The following is a 15,529-nucleotide window of genomic DNA, read 5'->3' on the forward strand; positions in this document are numbered from 1 at the left end:
CTTCCAGTGGGCTCTAATAGGGACCGTGTCTGTTTACTCATCGCTCTAACCCCAGGACCTAGAAGGGCACTTAGTCCATTTTTGTGCTGTGAGTTAAATACATGCTGCATTGAATTAGTACCCAATTCCCAAAAGGATGTTCTAATGGTGTGCTTTCCCTGCCTTCCCATCGGCGTGCCTGATGGTTTCAAACTGGCTTTTTTGCAATTTGTTGTCGCACAGGGCTTTGTGTGTTTTGTTTCCTTCTTACAATATCCTAAGCATAGGTTCTGTTACATGGTACAAAAGCCCTTTTAATGGAGAATTGGAAACTGCTAAATAGAATGGCATTCTGATTATCACAAACAAGGAATCTGTGCCTAGCTGATGTGGCAGCAGGCACTTTGCAAAACAGCTAGATTGATTGCAGGAGTCTCTGTTGGTCCCATGGACACTCTGGTAATTGGAGATGTCTTCTTCTTGGTACAGCATTACTTCACGGTGAACTTCAGCCATGAGAACCAGAAAGCCTTGGAGCTGAGGACAGAGGACGCAAAAGATTGTGATGAATGGGTGGCAGCCATTGCACATGCCAGGTATGTCTCCTTGCCCAGGGCAGGAAGCCCCCACCCCATAGTCCAGGCAGAAGAGACCAGACTCAAGGGCCCTTGAACAAAGCCAAGCCCCATGAAGAGGAGGGCAGGGGAAAGGAGGAGAAGAAGCATCTCTTGGCAGGGTCCACCCTTACAGCCTGCACCTCTGAGATAAGCCTCTCAGTGCCACAGGGAATGATAGGCCATGAGTATTGTAGCTCCTACCCTGTTCCCACACTAGTTACCTCTTTTATATTAGTGGAACCAAGTATTTGGTTTGGTTAAAGGATTTTTTGGTTCCTGAAGCCTAAGTCCTCCAACATTCTGACCCAAATGCAGCCATTCATTCGCTGCGTGACCATGAACCAGTCCTCTCTGCTCTCTGGACCTTGCTTTTCTCATCCAGAGACTGACATTCTAAACCTCTCTGAACTTTGACACTCAGGGATTCTAGGCCTGCTCCTTGCCTCTGCTCCAGCAGTAAGTGCCCCCCCGGAGGGAGACTCCCTGGGCCAGGAGAGGGGAAAGACAAAGGACAATAGGTACCACAGAGACAACAGGGGCTCCAAGCTGAACGGAGTCCCTTTTGGGTCCTAGGGAAATGATGGGTTTGTGAGCCAGGATGTGATTCCAGAGCTGACAATCGCCTGGCAGAGCTGAGCATGGTTAGGGGCAGCAGCACCCAGACTTTCCCTTCTGGGCAGTGGATCTTTCTACCTTAGTGAGTAATGGTGTTTCTGTATCTGCTGCCTAAAAAAATGGAAGCTCCTGAGGGCAGGGATCAGATGTGATTCTTGCATTACCGAGGCCTGATAAATGCATAGACAGAGTGCCCAGTAAATATGGGTTAGAGGAATGCAAGAATGGATGAATGGTTGGAGGATAGATGCAAAACTGGTTGTTGAGTTTATATATGGAAGATGAATGGTGAATTAATGGAGGATACATGGATGATGCATGGACGAGTTGAAAGTATGTGTGGATGATGGATGTATGCTTGGATAGATGGATCCTAGGGCCCCTCCTTGAGCCTTGGGTCAGACTAGTTAACCAGAAGCCCTTATTATGACTACAGCAATGACCTTGGCCCTGAGATAAGGCCATCTCTAGTTCTTTCCTCAAGGGGTATCCATTCTAGCTACAGAGACCAGGTTGTCACATATGAACCAGTAGTCAGGCCCAGTGCACAGTGCTGGGAGACAGATGGATGCAACATAAGTATTCCCTCAGGTAGACATTAGATGTATGCACAGATCGCTCTGGTGCATGAGGCTGGGTTAAATACAAAACAACATGAGAGAGAGACATTACTTCCATCTGCAGGGAAATGGGAGAATATGGGGAAGCTGGAAATAGGGTAAGATTTGGCCTGAGTAAGGGGATTGGGAGTCAGACTTAATGGGTTAGATTGGTAGCATTGAATGCTCATTTCTCCCCACCCCCCACAAAAAAAGCTTTAAATAAAGGCACTGATACAGGAAAGATAATTCCAAGAATAATGAAGAGGCAAAGTCTGGGTGTCATAAAGTGATGAGGTTGGCCAGGTGCAGTGGTTCACACCTGTAATCCCAGCACTTCGGGAGACCAAAGTGGGCAAATCACTTGAGGTCAGGAGTTTGAGATCAGCCTGGCCAACATGGTGAAGCCGCATCTCTACTAAAAATACAAAAATTAGCTGGGCATAGCGGGGGATGGTAGGGGAGCCTGTAGTCCCAACTACTCAGGAGGCTGAGACAGGAGAATTGCTTGAACCGAGGAGGCAGAAGTTGCTCGAACCGAGGAGGCGGAAGTTGCAGTGAGCCGAGATCGCGCCATTGCACTCCAGCCTGGGCAACGGAACAAGGCTTGGTCTCAAAAAGAAAAAAAAAAAAAAGAGAGAGAAAGTAGATGAGGTTGGACCGTGGACCGTGGGCTGGAACCAGACCATAACTGGATCTTGAATACTGCTGAGATGTTTGACCTTTCCCCTGTGAATAGTGGGAAGCCATCGAGGGTGTTATACAAGGGGAGTAGCATGATCAGAACTATGATCTGAATTGGAAATTGCTCATGATGTGGAGGATAAAACTAAGTGAGGAAGAACCCAGATGCAGGGGGAGCAATTGGACCTCAGTCTCCTAAGCACTAAAGTAGAACCAAGAGCATGGTTATTTTAAGGAGCAAATGAAATTATTTATGTGAAGGGGCTTTGTAAATGTAGAAGTATTATAGAATTCTAACTTTTACATGCTGATAACCAGGATTACATTGATTTAGAATCTCAATCAATACGAAAAGTTTCTAAAGGCAATGAAATACCAATACTTATATAGTAGAGTGGCTAAAATGGTTAAGACAGAAAATATTGAATGTTGAAGATGAGTGGAACAAACATGACTCTCATCTAGTGCTGGCAGGAGGATAAAATGGCACAACCACTTTGGAAAATTGCAAGGCTGTTGCTTAAAAAGTTAAACATACATCTGCTCTGTGACCCAGCAGTTCCACTTCTTGGCACTTATCCAAGAGAAATGAAAAAATGTCCATAAGAAGTCGTATGCAAATATCCCTTAGCAGCTTTATGCATGATAGTCCAAAACTAAGAATAGCCAATGTGTCCATCAACAGGCAAATGTCTAAAGTCACCTTGGTACATGCATGCAATGGGATGCTGCTCAGCAGTAAAAGGAACCAGTTACAAATGCGTGCAACCTGGTGGATGAATCTCAAAATCAATTTGCTGAGTGAAGAGTCAGACACAAAATAGTACATGATATTTGGTTCCAGTTACATGAAATTCTAAAATAGGCAAAATGAGCCTGTGGTGATAGAAATCAGAACAGTAGTTGCTTCTGGTGTAGGGATTGACAGGGAAGGGCATGAGGGAACTTCCTGGGGTGATGGAAATTTCATCTGGATTTGAGTGCATTCATTTATCAAAACTGATCAAACTGCACTTAAGACCTGTGCTTTCTACAATATGTATGTTAAACCTCAAATTTTAAAAATGAATGATATATATATTTTTTAATTTTAAAGATAGTGTTTTAATTTTCTATTGCTGCATGAGAAATTACCACCAACTCAGCAGCATGAAACAACACCCATTATTTTACCTCCGTGTTCTTTGGGTCAGAAGTCCATACTTGACTGAGGTCTCTCTCTGCCCAGGGTCTCATAGGCTAAAATCAAAGAGTCATAATCCCAGCACTTTGGGAGGCCGAGGCGGGCAGATCACGAGGTCAGGAGATTGAGACCATCCTGGCTAACACCGTGAAACCACATCTCTACTAAAAATACAAAAAATTAGCCAGGCGTGGTGGCGGGTGCCTGTAGTCCCACCTACTCGAGAGGCTGCGGCAGGAGAATGGTTTGAACCCGGGAGGCAGAGCTTGCAGTGAGCAGAGATTGCACCACTGCACTCAGCCTGGGAGACAGAACAAGACACTGTCTCAAACACAACAACAACAAAAAAAGAGTCAGTGGGCTGGGCTCCTCTCTGAAGGCTCTGAGAAATCATCACTTCCAGGCTCGTTCTTCTTGTTGGCAGAATTCAGCTCCTTGTAGCCATGGGACTGAAGTCCCTGTTTCCTTGCTGGCAGCTGAGAAGGGGAGTAGGGGGCACTTCCTAGAGGCTGCATACTCCTTGCCACATGGCCTCCTCCATCCTCAAGCTAGTAACTCTCCAGCCTCAGATTTCTCACTGTCCCTTCTACAACCGGCAGAGAAAACGCCCCGCTTTTAAAGGCTCATGCAATTGGATCACAGCCACCTAGACGATCTCCCTGCTTTAAGGTCAACTGAGCCACATTGACACAAGCTGGTGACAGGAGAAGAAGCCCTGCGGGGCAACTGTGCAACGGTGCATGCCACGCAGGCAAAGCACTCCTCTCCTGCCTACCATGGACAGGATAATTTTTCAAGCAATTCACTAAATTAAAGACTGGCTCTAAGAAGCCAATAAAATAATAATAATCCAATTGACATCAATGCTGCCAAGCCTGTCTGGGCCTCCAGAGCCTGACAGAATGTTCTGCATCTGAGAGTGTCTGTCTGCTCTGCAGTCTGTCCAGCTCTCACAGTTCATCATTTGCTTACGATAACCCAGGGAGGGGTCCCTTCAGCCCATTTGACAGACGTATGACCCAATGTCACACAGGACATGGGTGCCTAAGTGAGGGTTGTAGAGTCCCAGATCCTGGCTCCCAGTAAGCTGGGAGCTCTGCAACTGCCAGGTAATGCAGATTCAACACAAACTAGAAGCCTTCCTCCCCAGTAAAGGAGCCGCTGGTGATGGAGACCACAGACCTGTGAACAAAAACCTCTCCATATGCATCATCCTTTTGGAAGCCAGGGGCACACGTCAATGGGACAGTGATGGAATGATGGGACAGGTTGATTGTTTGCCTTCTTCCTTTGTCAAGCCCTGGGGCCAGCCCACTGGCCTCCCAGGAATGTCTCCCATTCAAAATGGGGGCCAGGGGAGTGACATGGTGATGGTCGCAGAAAGGGAAATTGAGGCACCTTCCTTAGAATAGTCAACATCAACATCAGCCATCCTGGCTGAGCTGAGGCTTGTTGAGCAGTGCCTGGGACAATAGGAGCTATCGTGCTCTTATCTATGGAGTTGGCCATAAGACCAGAGGGGGACACTGTAACTGTAAGCATCACTGAACCCTCAGACACTGTGTGTGTGTGTGTGTGTGTGTGTGTGTGTGTGTGTGTGTTTGTATCAAGGGAGACACTGGCTGTCTTCCACAACCATATTAAGTATTTTTACATATTCCCAACTTAGTTTTTATTTACATATATATAATAGATACTTCCTATGTACGAAAAAAGGCACTGGAGTATATTAATATCATGTAGAGACACAATGTTCTCTCGCGCTGTATGTATAATATTCTGGTATTATGGGATGCCTCTGTGGGGGGTGTGTGTTTATGTACAGCAAGGTACAAAATGCAACATCAAGTGCATTTTACAGTGTATGTTTCAGTGGAGAGAACTGTATGCCAAACTAGAAGATGAAACCACTAAGGGAGGCACAAATGCACTGTCAGGGGCTGGAGCCCAACTCTAGCTCCAGCTTTGACACTCATGGACTGTGATTTGGACCTCAGTTTCTTCATTTGTGAAATGAGACAGCTGGTCTTTTGTGATCCCCAAGTTCCCTTCTCTGAGAGTCTGTGAGTCTGTAAAGATCACGCCTGCACAAGAGAGGATAGAAGGATTAGAAGGATAGGAAGGAATGGAAGGATGGGAAAGATAGGAAGGAAAGGAAGGATAGGAAGGAAGGAAGGAAGGGAGGGAAGGATAGGAAAGGGAAGGATAGGAAAGGAAAGGGAAGGGAGGAAGGAGAGGAAAGGAGAGAAGGATGGAGGGAGGGTTGGAACGAGGGACAGAAGGAGGGAGGGAGGCTAGCAGAGCAGCCTGCAGATGAGGTGGACGCCTGTTTTACAGCACTCTGACGGGGTCCATTAGTAAGAACAGACTAATGAGGCAGCTGAATTTTCACACCCGTGGGGTGAGGGGAGGTGTGGTGGTACAAAACAGACTCCTTCAGGCTCTCAGCTGAATTTCCTTTGCAAGGAAAAACAATTAAGTCTCTTGAGAAGTTGGAAAAACTTAAAAACCTGATATTCATTTTCATAACAGAAGCACAAAATCTTATTACACTTTAATAGGACAGCATTACAAACTAAAGGATTCTCTCTTCTAGCCCTGTTATTTATCTTTAAAAGTGGGTGGGAACAAGAACGCAGATGTGCTTTCTAGAGCAGACTCGCACTTGGGCCCACCGCCCCACCTTTCTCCAGCTGTCTCCCTGCCTGGACTGCCCCCAGCTCCATCCTGCCAAGCCCGCTCACTCTGCAGGGTGCTGGGAGTCAGGGCCTTCTGCTAAGTGCAGGTGGGTGGGTGAGCCCCTCTCCCGGTCAGTGCCCTGCTTGGTTCGCCAGAGGACACGGAGTCAGCATCTTACCTGCCATGTCCATCTGTCTACAGCTACAGGACCCTGGCCACAGAGCATGAGGCATTAATGCAGAAGTACCTGCACCTGCTGCAGATCGTGGAGACGGAAAAGACCGTAGCCAAGCAGCTTCGGCAGCAGATCGAGGATGGGGAGATCGAGATCGAGCGGCTGAAGGCAGAGGTGACTGCGGGCTGGCGGGTGGAGAAGGCTGGCCAGGGGCCCAGGCCCTAGGCACAACATCTTAAACCCTGGGCTCCTGCAGGATCGGGGAGCCACATGATGGTCAGGGGAACCAGTTCCCAGATGCAGTTCTTCCAGGCTCCAAACTTAAGATGTGGTAGTACTGGCAGAATGAGAAGGTCCTGTGGTCAGACTGGGTTTAACTCTCACCTCTGCCACTTACTGACTGCAACCTGGAACAAGTCCCTCAACGTGCCTGTGCCTCAGTTTCTGCAGCTGTAAAACAGGGCTTTCTATAAACACCTGACAAGGCTGTGAGGATTGAGTGAGATTACCTATGGGTAAGCTCCTAGTTACTGTGTCAGCAACTGTATTGACTGAGCATTCTGCGTTAATAGCCCAAGACTCTGGAGGGCGCAGGGTCACTGGTAGGTCACTAGAGTGTGGGCTTCTGCTCAACTCCAAGGCAGCCCCTTCCCTCCACCCATCTTGATGAAAGCTCCTGCAGGGGCCCACCAGCCAGCATTCTGGAGGCGGCATTGTTGCCAGACTAAGCTTCTTGGCACCTGGCTTCCCCAAGTGCGGGCCATGAAGCAGCAGCATTGGTTTCACCTGGAACAGAATCTCAGGCCAGGCCCCAGATCTTCTAAATTAGAATCTACATTGTCACAACAGCCCAGGTGATTCCATTTACATTAAACCTTGGGAAGCACCAGCTCTTAGTCCCTTAGATGCCCCTCACTAGCTATCAACCCCGACACAGAATGATCTAATCATCTCTTCCCCCATCACCTCACCAGCATGCTCAGAACCATCTGGCCATATCACACAAGGACCATGGACTCTGCACTGAGGAGGGGAAAATGAAAACACAGACCCCTGAAGTCAGCTGGGTATCCAATTTGCAGGGTCTGATGCGAGGTGAAAATGCAAGGCCCAGGCCAGGGAAGTCATTCTCCTGTCCCACAGCCTCCTGACCTAACTCATGGCAGACAGGCAGCACCCAACCTCAACCTCCAGCCTGCCCTGCCCCGACTGCCAGGATGTGCTCAGTAGCTGGACTTGGGTGGGCAAGGAGCTCCCTTTGAGTCACCCATCTAATGCACCCTAGCACTGCCAGCCTGTAGCACCGTGGGGCGCACACTGGCCCCCAGCCTGCACCTATGCCCAGGCACCTGCTGAGGGACAGGAGCGATGGTAGACTGTGAGTCTCCTCAGCTGACTCAACCAGTTGCTCCTTGAGCAGATGGTAGCAGAGGTCTTGGGGCCTGGGATGCCAGAGTGTGAGGAATAAGCAGTCAATAACCCATCCAAGTTGCTGAGAAAGCAGTGAGAGGTAGAAACATGCATGAGCCAAGGCTCCAAGACCCTGTGGTGTGCTCATGGTCCCATCAGAGTTCACTCACTAAACACAATTCAAAGAGAAAACTATTTTAAGAATTTCAACAAAAGAGCTTGACGTCCTAAGTGCAGGGCCTTCTGAACATAGGAGCCCATCACACCTGCTAATCCAGCTCTGCCTGGAATGTTCAAAGATCTAAAGCCAACAATTCCACCTTGTTCCGCAGCAGCCAAGCCCAAAGTAACATCAACTTGCAACCTCAAGGTCAACAAAAATTCCAGATTCTACACACCTCTGCTAGCCTGATAACAGGCACCTTCAAGACATACTTTCTTTCATTCCCCACAACCATCCTGATAGGATCAGTCACCTACATTTCACAGGAGGAACCAGACTCAAAAAGCCCAAGTCACTTGCCCAAGCTTACACAGCTGGGAAGTGGCAGAGGACTGGAACCCAGGTCTCCTGTCTGCTTGCCAGTCTTTCCACTCTACTCTGGTAGCCTCTTCCCACAGGGCTACCAGAGCTCAATTCAGGGATGTCCCCTCTCCAGCCCACCCAGTTCATTGTGGGACCAATCCTTGCCCAACACAGATTCCTAAATCCAAACTGAACTCCTATACGGGATCAGGGAAGGAGCCCAGCCCCAGTACCAGATTATTAGCTTCATGATCAAGGGTGTCCAGGTGTCATTCATTCATTCACTTACTCACTGAAGATCACCTACCACTGACCTCATCCTTGTCCTCAAGCACTCACCTCTTCACTGTGGGCACCAGTGCACTACCCGTCTCCTGGCCTTTGCACATGCTGGTGCTTCTGTTTGGAATGCCCTTTCATCCCCAAGTGTCCTACCTGGTGACATCCTACCAAACTCAAATGCCTCACCCTGGGGGACCCCTGGACCGGAGGGTGCTCCCTGCTGTCTGCTCCCATGGCTTTCCCACACTCAGCTCACCATGTGAGAGCAGGCTCCATGCGTGCCTGTCGCCCCAACAGGCCCGGCAGGAACTCCATAAGGACAGGGCTGTGTCGCTTATCACTCCTTCTTTTGGCCTGGCACATAGTAGGTACTCAATAAGGGCTTGATGAATGAATGGTTGTCAGACTTTGTGGGAAGCATTAGAGATATGAAAGTTTCTGCCTTTGGATCTGATTTTGGTAGAGTGTCATCAGTGCCGTAGCAGGGTTTGCGGTGTGAACCCAAGTCAGGAAGTCAGTTGTTTTACAACCTGGGAGTGTGGGTTCATGTTGCACATGGCCTTAAAAGGTGTCAGGGTACTTTAGGTCAGAGAAGGGGTGTAGGTGCAAAGGGCAGAGCCCCCTGTGGTGTTGGGGAGCAGAAAGCAGGTCAGTCATGACTGAGTGAGAGAGAGAGTGTGTGTGTGTGTGTGTGTGTGTGTGTGTCTCAAAGTGGCAGTAGAGACCCACTTGATGGGAATTTTCGGAGCGATGCTTCCAACTGAGTGTATTACCCTTCAGGGCAAAAGATTTTTTAAAGAAGACTTTGAAAGAAGGACCATCTTAGGAAAGCTTTCTGGCCATAGTATCTCTCTTGGTCTCTCTCTCTCTTTCTGTCCCCCTGATATATACACACACACATACACATATGCAAAAATATGTCCTGCAGGTCAGAGGGTACCTGCTGGCTCTGAGTGGGCTCTAGGAGAGTGGAAACAGAGCTCATTCCTGAGGAGTGGCCATCAGGTGGGCAGGACAGAGTGACACCAGTGAGGAAGGCCCGGGGTCTTAGACTGTCAGAGCCAGGAGGACTCTGAAGACACCAAGTCTGTGGGGAGGAAGCAACTTACCCAAAGTCTCTTGCCTCCACCACTGGATCTCCTGGCTGAAATCCTTGGCCTGAGCCTGCCCCACCACAGCCTTCCCTCCCTGCTGAGAAGAGGGCCTTGATAACAAAGTACGTATTCAGGAATGACAGTGTTGCCTGGATGGCCCCACACTCTCATGGTCCACCTCTCTTCTGATGGCCAAATAAGCTTCCTCAGGCCCCATCCCACATATTCCTGAGGATTCCCAGGGGCTTACATTCCCCTGGCCACCTCTTGCTTTCAAACTCCACTCTCCTGACCTGTCACTGCACTTCTCATGGCAGCTGCCTCCACTCAGTCTTCACTGCTTCTTTCCCCTTGAGTAGTCACTACCTGTGTCTGTCAGAATGGGCTAGATTATGCTGCAGTAACAACCTCCGAATCCGAATGTCTTAAAACAACAGAGGTTGATTACTGACTCTTGTGTGTCCATTGAGAGTTCTGCTGAAGACTCTGCTCCCCAAAACCCTCCAGTGATCAAGAGACAAGCCAAGGAGGCTTCTGCCATCAAGAAATTCACCAGTCATGTGGCTGGGCTGGGGAAAGGCACATGGCACAGTGCTCATGTCACATTGGACAGAGTAAGTCATGTGACTGTACCCAACTTCAGAGGATCTGGGAAATACAACGCACCATTTCCAAGAAGAGAGAGAACCAGAGTATCTGCAAAAGTCCCAATAACGACTCAGAGGAGGCTCCTCCTTCAGTCCCTAAACCCATAACACAGGCTGTTGTATGTAACAGAATGGAGGGGCACTCCACTATTAAAATAGAAAACAGCTCAGAAATGAATAGAAAACACCTCTGCCCTCATGTCACCCAGCCTTTCCTGCCACAACCATCCTTCACCAACCTCCCCTTTACACACTGACTTCTCTCCTCACACTCCCACATGCCACTTTTGTTGTTGTCCATAACCTCTTTCCCTAACAAGATCTTCCCCCTGCATCCAGTGATGTGCCAGAGCCTGCTTCTACCATTGGCCATTGGCCATCCACACAACACTCTATAACACCAGCTTGCAAGAGCCAACTGTTAGATTTTCAAGAATTTCGCTAGCTGCGTATTTGACCTTTGGTAGCTTGAAATGGGCTGAGCTAGAAATGGGCTGACATCATGGGAACTGGCAAATGCTACAAGTCAGTTTTCCTTTCAGAGAGCTTTACCATTTATAATTTACCATTATATTATTGTCTGTAACTTTTTTCATGACCAGCTCTGTAATTTGCAGGGCTCAGCACGAAAGAAAATGTGGGGCCCTTAAAAACTTCAAGACAGCAACTGCAGAAGCTTAAACCAACCATTGGGCCCTTGTAAGCCTGGAGCTCTGTGCAAATGCACAGGCCACACATCCATGAAGCCAGCCTGTCTCTTCTCCCTTTGTACCCTCCATCCTGTGGCACCCACCCCAGCCATCTCTGTAACAGGAGATCATGCTGACACACCTGTAACGTTACTAAGTTAAACAATCAATCCCCTGCTGACTTAGTCTCTTCTCTCCCTTCTAAACAATCCTATCAGGCCTTCTCTTTCATTACCAGAAAACCCCATCAAGGAACCATCTAAATAAGGGAACATCTGCCTCTGAGAAGACTCCTCCCCTCCTCTAGAATGCTCAGTTTGGCATGATTTCATTTTCTTAATAGCTATTTCTCTCCCATTTGCAATTGGAAGTAAATTTGGAGAGCTAAGACAGGCCCTAAAGGGCAGCATAGGAGTTTGCAGATGGCTGTAATATTTTATTGGCATGGGAACACACATATCCCAGAAGGCTGACAGTGGAGGGAACTGCAGAGACCTTTACCCTAAGGTTCAAAATGAAGACCTTAGCCTTGGAATCAGTTTTAGGTTTTTTTATTTTTTTATTTTTGGAGATGGAGTTTCAATCTTGTTGCCCAGGTTGAAATGCAATGGCACGATCTTGGGTCACTGCAAACTCCACCTCCCAGGTTCAAGCAATTCTCCTGCCTCAGCCTCCCAAGTAGCTCGTGTTACAGGCACCACACCCAGCTAATTTTTGTATTATTAGTAGAGATGGGGTTTCACCATGTTGGCCAGGCTGGTCTCGAACTCCTGACCTCAGGTGATCACCTGCCTCAGCCTCCCAAAGTGCTGGGATTATAGGTGTGAGCCATCGCAACTGGCCTAGAATCAGTTTTGCAAACACACTTTGATGTGGAACCCCAATATATAAAATAGGTAGAAGACTGCTCTGGGGAAAGGAGGGGAGGGTGGCCTTGGTCCTTCCCCACCAGCACCCCCTCTCCATGGCCACTCTCCCTGCTGTGGCCCTGCTGCCTGTTCTGGCCTGGCCTTGTTGGATTGCAAGTCATCTCTATGAATGCCTGACCTCCTTCTTAGGCTGGGAGCTCCTCCAGGGAAGGGGCACTTGGCACGGTGCCCAAACAGACGCCATCAGAACATGCTGATAAGGTTGGCACAAAGGGAAACAGAGATGGGGGCACCTGTTGGGCTTGGATGGGGGCAGAGGGAGGCAGGGAGGCAGGAGAGACAGCTGAGTTGTGTGGCACCTGCTTGAAAAGCAAGCAATGCAGCAATCTTTAGTAAACCCTTGGCTGCTAACAAAGAGCAAAGACCTGGATTAATTCCATCACCCATTACTGCACTGACTAAACACATTCCGGGTTAAAGAAAGTGTCTCCAGAGAGGGGAGTAGGGTGGAGCAGGAGCCAATGCACCATGCCCAAAGCAGGTGTAGCAAGTAAGAGTTTGCCTCTAGGGGCAAAGAAAGCCAGTCTGAGGGTGGTGGGTGGGCAGGAGCCAGCCAAGACACCAGGCATGGAGCCAGGTGTGGAGTCAGCCAGTCAGAGACAGGGCGTGACTCAGAGGTCCACTTCCCCATGGCTATAATTCACCAGGGTCAACTAAGTAGGGGCAGGATGTAACCAAACAAAGCAGGGTGCAAAGCAAAATCTACTTCCAGGAGGCACCTGCCAGTGTCAGGGAAAGGCTGCCTCCATGAGCCCTCCATGAGCCCTTTAGGCCTGGGGCTCCCACCACCATCCCGATACTGGCTCCTAGTTGCAATCGGCCAAGACTAGACATAGTTCAAGACTCTTGCAGGGTCCCCAGGCTTGCAACCCTCCAGAGCTTTGCCCACTTAGCCTGATCCTTAAATAAAGACTCCAAAGCTGCCATTGTTGCCTGTGCATGTAGCATGGTGCCTGACCTAATTGCATCTGTTTTCTGCCCTGGTCCCTGTTGAGTAGATGTCCCGGCATGCCTCTCTCTCTCTGAGAAGAGCACCATCAGTTTTAAACACAGACCACTTCCCCCACCCCAGCACACATACACACACATATCACCATCCTAAAGTGAAAAGAGTTGCTATGTGCAAATCCCAAAACTGGCAAAGAAAGCATCCTGGCACAGAGGTGAGAGGCTGAAGGTTAAGGTGTTGACTGAGCAGGCTCCAAAGGCGTGTGTGTGTGTTTGTGTGTACACACACTTGTGTGTTTCTTAGCCCTTTAGAGTCTAGATCAAAGAATCAGTCATCATTTCAATGTGCAAATGTTCTCAAAGGATCAAAAAGGGGGAGGGGGAGGGGAGAAAAGCCCATCTCCATGCTGACTATTTCTCAGTTAGATATTTTCGGCCACTCTTCAATCACAGGGGTAATTTTAGCAACCAAGGAGTGGAGAGCGGGTAACTGTTCCATTTTGCTTTCAAAGTGCTTGATTTGCTCAATTATGAGCACCCATTCATCCTGTGGTTCAGCAAGTGGCCTTGAGGGGACAAAAGCCATGTGTTCCCAAGAGAGAGCAGCACCGGGCTTTGTGGCTGTGTTCATAGAATCCCCCAAGCTACTATCTTTAGACATGCGGGGCTTCATTACTGCAGTGTTTTCCCTTGGTTAATGTTTTTGTTGCTGCTGTTGCTCTGATTTTTTTTTAACTCACTTATTTGTATAGACAACAAGAATGTGCTGAGTGCCCAATGTCGCGCTAGGCACCAGGAGCACAATGAATGAAACAGCTGCAATCCCTTCTCCCTTAGAGCTCACAGCAAAGATGGAAGAGTAGACAGGCAATTCCAGCATTTTCACAGGAAAGTCCATGGTGCAGTGGGAACCCTGCTACAGGACACAAAACAAGGACTTACAGAATTGGAGTGGTTGGGTGAGCCCTGCGCAGGAGGATACACCACTGGCCTGTCTATGGGATGAGTCCCAGAGGCCCCTGGCCACAGTGCAGCTTAAGGTGCACCTTCTCCTAGGCACCATGCCTTGGTTTTGTTCTTGCAGCTATGTCGACATCTGTGATCCCCAAATTATGCAAATGGAGATGTTTAGAGCAGCTAGATATTCGAAGAGCTATTCCACTTTTCTAGGCCAGCAGTTTCCAGGTTATGATTAAAATAGGCCTCTGATTCTAAGAGGTGCTTTGGGGCTGCCCAGGAAGGAAAGCGCCAAGCCAGCAGGGCTTCACCCGGAGCCACCTGCTCTATCTGATTTATATCCAGATACAATTTTGTTTGAAAAATAAAGGGATTACCTAGATGCCCATCAAAGGGGGAATGGATAAATAAAATGTGGTCTACACACACAAGGGAATATTGCTCAGGCCTTGAAAGGGAAGGAGACTCTGACCCATGCTGCAACATGGGAAGAAACTTGAGGACATTATGCACCATGAAATAAGCCAGTCACAGAAAGACAAATAGCGCATGATTCTACTTAGATGAGCTACCTAGAGGAGTCCAATTCAGAGGCACAGAAGGTGGAATGTGGTTGCCAGGGACTGGGAGGCAGGGGAATGGAAAGTTATTGTTTGATGAGTACAGAGTTTCAGTTTTACAAAATGAAGAGTTCTGGAGGTAGATGGTGGTGATGGTTGCACAACACTGTGAATGTCCTTAATACCACTGAACCGTACCCTTAAAAATGGTAAAAATGGTAAATATTATGTTACATGTGTTCTATCACAGCAAAAATTATAAAATAAAGGGACTAGTGGTTTGGGGAGTAGGGAGGAGAATCACAGATTTAGGTCAAATTCTGAGATTACAAATGAGGTGGCTACAGCCCCGAGAGCAGAAGGGCTTCATCCAAGGTCACTCTGGTTGGGCAGCCCAGCTGGCCTGGAACCCAGGTGTCTACCCATCCCCCATGCAGCGCTTGCTTCTCACAGATGTCTGGGGCCTGTCTGGTTCCATGACCTGGATGCACAGAGTCAGAATCACAAGCTGTGGCATCATGGTTCTTGGGGAAGAAGAGGCAGGGCCGGCTGCCACCCTGTGCCTGCCACCCACCGCCCAAAGACCTGGGGCCTCCATGAACCAGTGCCCCTTGCAGGCTGACCTGTGTTTCTGTTGCAGATCGCATCCCTGCTCAAGGACAATGAGCGCATCCAGTCCACCCAGACTGTTGCTCCCAACGATGAAGACAGCGACATCAAGAAAATTAAGAAGGTCTGTACTATCCCTCTGGGTGGCCCTCTTTGGAGCTCTCTCTTTAGAGAGCCAGGCCAGGGTTGGCAGTATCCACCCACAGTCCCACTGTCCTCAGGGCGTGCCCCCATCCCCCAACCTCAGCTTCAAAGACAGAGCCCACAACCCCTTATCTCTGACGGGTACCTTGTCATTTCTTCTGGTTATCCCTGTGGGGTAGAGTGCTTCAGCCCCATTTTATAGA

The 15,529-nt window shown here is 48.7% G+C and overlaps 1 protein-coding gene across 2 annotated transcripts in view; it reads left to right on the forward strand.

Annotated features, from left to right (window-relative positions):
• RASGRF1 (Ras protein-specific guanine nucleotide-releasing factor 1) overlaps positions 1-15,529 on the forward strand; it is a 170,229-nt gene that overhangs the window by 55,310 nt on the left and 99,390 nt on the right. For both annotated transcript variants that reach the window (XM_011983718.1, XM_011983719.1), the window contains exons 2-4: positions 469-575; positions 6,558-6,705; positions 15,214-15,306. In XM_011983718.1, coding sequence (XP_011839108.1) covers positions 469-575; positions 6,558-6,705; positions 15,214-15,306 — 348 coding nt within the window. The remainder of the gene's footprint in view (positions 1-468; positions 576-6,557; positions 6,706-15,213; positions 15,307-15,529) is intronic.

This window comes from Mandrillus leucophaeus, unplaced genomic scaffold (assembly GCF_000951045.1).
Source record: "Mandrillus leucophaeus isolate KB7577 unplaced genomic scaffold, Mleu.le_1.0 Scaffold254, whole genome shotgun sequence".
NCBI lineage: Eukaryota > Metazoa > Chordata > Mammalia > Primates > Cercopithecidae > Mandrillus > Mandrillus leucophaeus.